At 38.6% G+C, this 3,337-nt stretch overlaps 1 protein-coding gene across 1 annotated transcript; it reads left to right on the top strand.

Moving 5' to 3' along the window:
- The first annotated feature begins 304 nt into the window (after positions 1–304).
- Positions 305–3,016, top strand: LOC136827703 (crustacyanin-C1 subunit-like). Its single transcript, XM_067085168.1, has 4 exons — positions 305–683; positions 987–1,071; positions 1,841–1,963; positions 2,360–3,016. The coding sequence occupies exons 1-4, from the start codon at positions 528–530 to the stop codon at positions 2,602–2,604; spliced, it is 609 nt and encodes a 202-aa protein (XP_066941269.1). The 5' UTR covers positions 305–527; the 3' UTR covers positions 2,605–3,016.
- Positions 3,017–3,337: the final 321 nt, after the last annotated feature.

Here is a 3,337-nt window from a genome sequence, read left to right as displayed (position 1 = left end):
GGAACCATTCTCTTTGATTAAGGTTTTACTTTGATGCAAATAGAATGCATTGATAAACTTAGAAACACCAGGACGATCTCTGTCCTTTCCTAAACTCTAAGTCAAAATCTCAAACGAAAAGGATTTCCATTTTAAACAAAGCTCGGCCTTTTTACCTAGACATCCTGAGACAATATCATATTACCTATATAGGTATTTTCTTGCAGGCTACGAGTTGTTTCCCTCAGAAGATGAGGAAACATCGCCTTACGTAACTCTAGTTGTTACGTCAGGATAATATGGAATACTGATGGGAAGAGGGTACCACCTCGCGGATTCGCTTTTGATCATAAAAAAGAAGCACAACACATTCGAGTGATAAGATATATAGCATTAGGAGTATTAGTAAAAAGAATTTTTTTTTTTTTTTTTTTTTTTGAAAGGGAGGTGGGGGCCTGTGCATTCTCGCCCCTCCTTACTATGAAGAAGACTGTATATATAAGACAAACTCCGAAGGTCGCCCTCAGTCTGCAAGTAAGCATCGGAAGATGAACGCCCTCCTCAACCTGCTCCTCTCCTGCCTTCTTGTGGCTGGAGGGAACGCATTCCGAAAACCCAACATTCCGGATTATGTGGTTTCTGGAACTTGTCCTGTAATCGACGAGAAACAGCTGTGGGCCCTGCAAAAGCCGCGACTTTTCCAGGTATGGATGACGGATCTTTCCAGCTCTGGATGACGGATCCTGATAGATGTGGATGACGGATCCTTCTAGGTATGGATGACAGATGTATTTAGGTACTGGTGACGGATCCAGGTAGGGATGACGGATCCTTTCAGATATGGGTGAACGGATGCGGATCCTTTCAGGTATGGACGACCGATCCTTTAGGCACCTTTCAGGTGTGGATGACTGATCCTTCCAGGAATGGATGACGAATCCTTTCAGATATGGATGATGGATCCTTTCGAGGATATAATTATTATCCTATCCTTTTATTTCTTTCAGATGGAAGGAGTTTGGTATCAACATTCAAACACTCCTATGGAGTTCCAGCCCATTGACAAATGTGTCCAGATCAAATACGACTGGGGTGAGTTTATAGTAAATACGTGAGAACTGCTCTGCTACAATTATCGCCGTTTTGCGGGAGCTTTCTGCTTCTGTTATTTTACTTTAATGTAAAATATCACTTGAAATTTAGAAACATAATCAGTGCAGTTTTACACAATGTAATTCTCTATAATAATTTGTTATAAGTCTAGCATATTATGCATATATATATATATATATATATATATATATATATATATATATATATATATATATATATATATATATATATATATATATATATATATATATATATATATATGATATTCATTTATATATAAAGTTGACAAAATAAGATAAAAGTATAAGAGTATATTCCTTGATAGTAGACAACAAGTAAAGTACACCAAAGTTTCTTCGGCCCAATCGAGTTTTTTGTACAGCGTATAATGTTGTATGAAACTTTCAGCCACGGCCCAAGAAACGCTCAGCCGCTGTCCTTAAAACTTTTAGCCACAGCCCGGTGGTGGCCTGTGTTGTTGGCACCTATAGCAGTGCCAGACGCATGACCATAGCTAATTGTCACCGGAAGTAAAATAAAAACTACGGATGCTAGAGGGCTGCAATTTGGTATGTTTGATAATTGGAGGGTGGATGAACAACATACCAATTTGCAGCCCTCTAGCATCAGTAGTTTTTAAGGTTTGAAAGCGGACTGAAAAAGTACGGACGGACAGACACGTAGCCATCCCAATAGTTTTCTCTTCCGGAAAACTAAAAAGCGTTTATCAAACTGATTCTGTTTGCAGACGGAGAGGGCTTTATCACAGCTGCCAATGGTCTGAGTCGGAGTGGAGTCGAGATGAAGACCGAGGGACGACTGTACCCCATGGCTCATGAGGAGCCACGCCTGGAGATCAGTGCACAGCATTGTGAGACCTTTTGCACGATTGTTTTGCTCCTCATTTCCCATCTCCGCTTTTGCATGCGTGAATATTTCGCCATGAAGTATGATACTGAATAAATACTGCCATGCACTAAGTTCCAGTGACATAACTGACAGTAGATTTATTGCTTTGAAGAACTATAATAACAATTGAAATGGAAAAGTGAAATGAAATACAGATGCTTGGCGATCTATTGTGAATAGTATTGCTGTTCTTTTTCGCGAACCTATCACTCCTTTTAATTACTTAATCGTGAATGCCTATGTTGCTAGTGTACATGCGAATTATATATTGCACGCATCAACACATGGGTATGTAACGCTGTGAACTATGGCCAGACTTGTTAATGACAGCGATATTTCTCTGTCGTTCATTTCACAGCCATTCCATCGCCGCTGGTCATCCTCGACACCGACTTCTTCAACTACGCCTGCCTCTACTCCTGCATGGAATTGGGTGGCAGCTACATGACCGACATGGGGTTCGTCTACTCTCGCAAGCCGCAGCTGCACCAGGCCTACCAGGGGATTTGCGACGAGGCCTTCAGGAAGATTGGCGTAGACCTGAAGCGGTTCGCTAGGACCTACCAAGGAGACACCTGCTCATATCTCGAAAACCCACCATAACAGAAGAAACCATTTTTTGTAAAGGCTACACTGAAAGCTAGTTGATATGTTAACGTATGCATTCATCGAAGTTAGGTCTTGAACAGTTGTATCATTTTAGATTCTTGAATCCTATTTTTATTCTAGATTTCACATTTATTTCTTGGGGAAATAAAAGTTCCTGTGAATGATTCCAGCTTTAGTTGGCCTTTTAGAATATTATGACAACGATTTAGCACTAGAATGAAATTTCCAAAAGTACTGTTAGAGTATTTACCAACAAAATGTTGAAAAATCACTGCCTTGTGTTCTTGAGCCCAATGAAATTTGCACTTAAAAGAAGGATAGGTTCGTTTTTTGTGAGAAGTGGACATAAAATGAAGAATTTTATTAGAGGAAGAAAGAAATAAGGTGACACCGGTTCTGAATAACGCTTTCATTGTCAGAATTTTTATTATTATTATTATCATATTTCTGCAATTATTGTTATTAATATTTTCTTTTTTTTATTATTACTGTGTTTATTATCATTTTAGAGTTTTGCTGTTTTGAATGTTCGTATTTAGCCTTCTGGACCTGACTTCTGTAACCACCTAAGGTCCCTAGCTGGGAATTATTTTTCTGCAATCTGTTTCTTAATTGTTATAATTTTTAATATTCTCAATATTATCAATGTCATCGCCATTATTATGAATACTATTTGTTCTACTTCTTCAGCAATTGTGTGGATATTGCCGATTATAATCTTTTATCG

The sequence above is a fragment of the Macrobrachium rosenbergii genome, chromosome 42 (genome assembly GCF_040412425.1).
Source record: "Macrobrachium rosenbergii isolate ZJJX-2024 chromosome 42, ASM4041242v1, whole genome shotgun sequence".
Lineage (NCBI taxonomy): Eukaryota > Metazoa > Arthropoda > Malacostraca > Decapoda > Palaemonidae > Macrobrachium > Macrobrachium rosenbergii.
This window is presented reverse-complemented; position numbering and strand designations above follow the sequence as displayed.

What these genes read in the sequence shown, in the direction of transcription:
- LOC136827703 (XM_067085168.1), top strand. Translation starts at nt 528, where the DNA reads ATGAACGCCCTCCTCAACCTGCTCCTCTCCTGCCTTCTTGTGGCTGGA. An exon ending in AAAAGCCGCGACTTTTCCAG is followed by an intron (nt 684 to 986) that starts GTATGGATGACG and finishes TATTTCTTTCAG; the next exon opens with ATGGAAGGAGTTTGGTATCA. An exon ending in GGAGATCAGTGCACAGCATT is followed by an intron (nt 1,964 to 2,359) that starts GTGAGACCTTTT and finishes TTCATTTCACAG; the next exon opens with CCATTCCATCGCCGCTGGTC.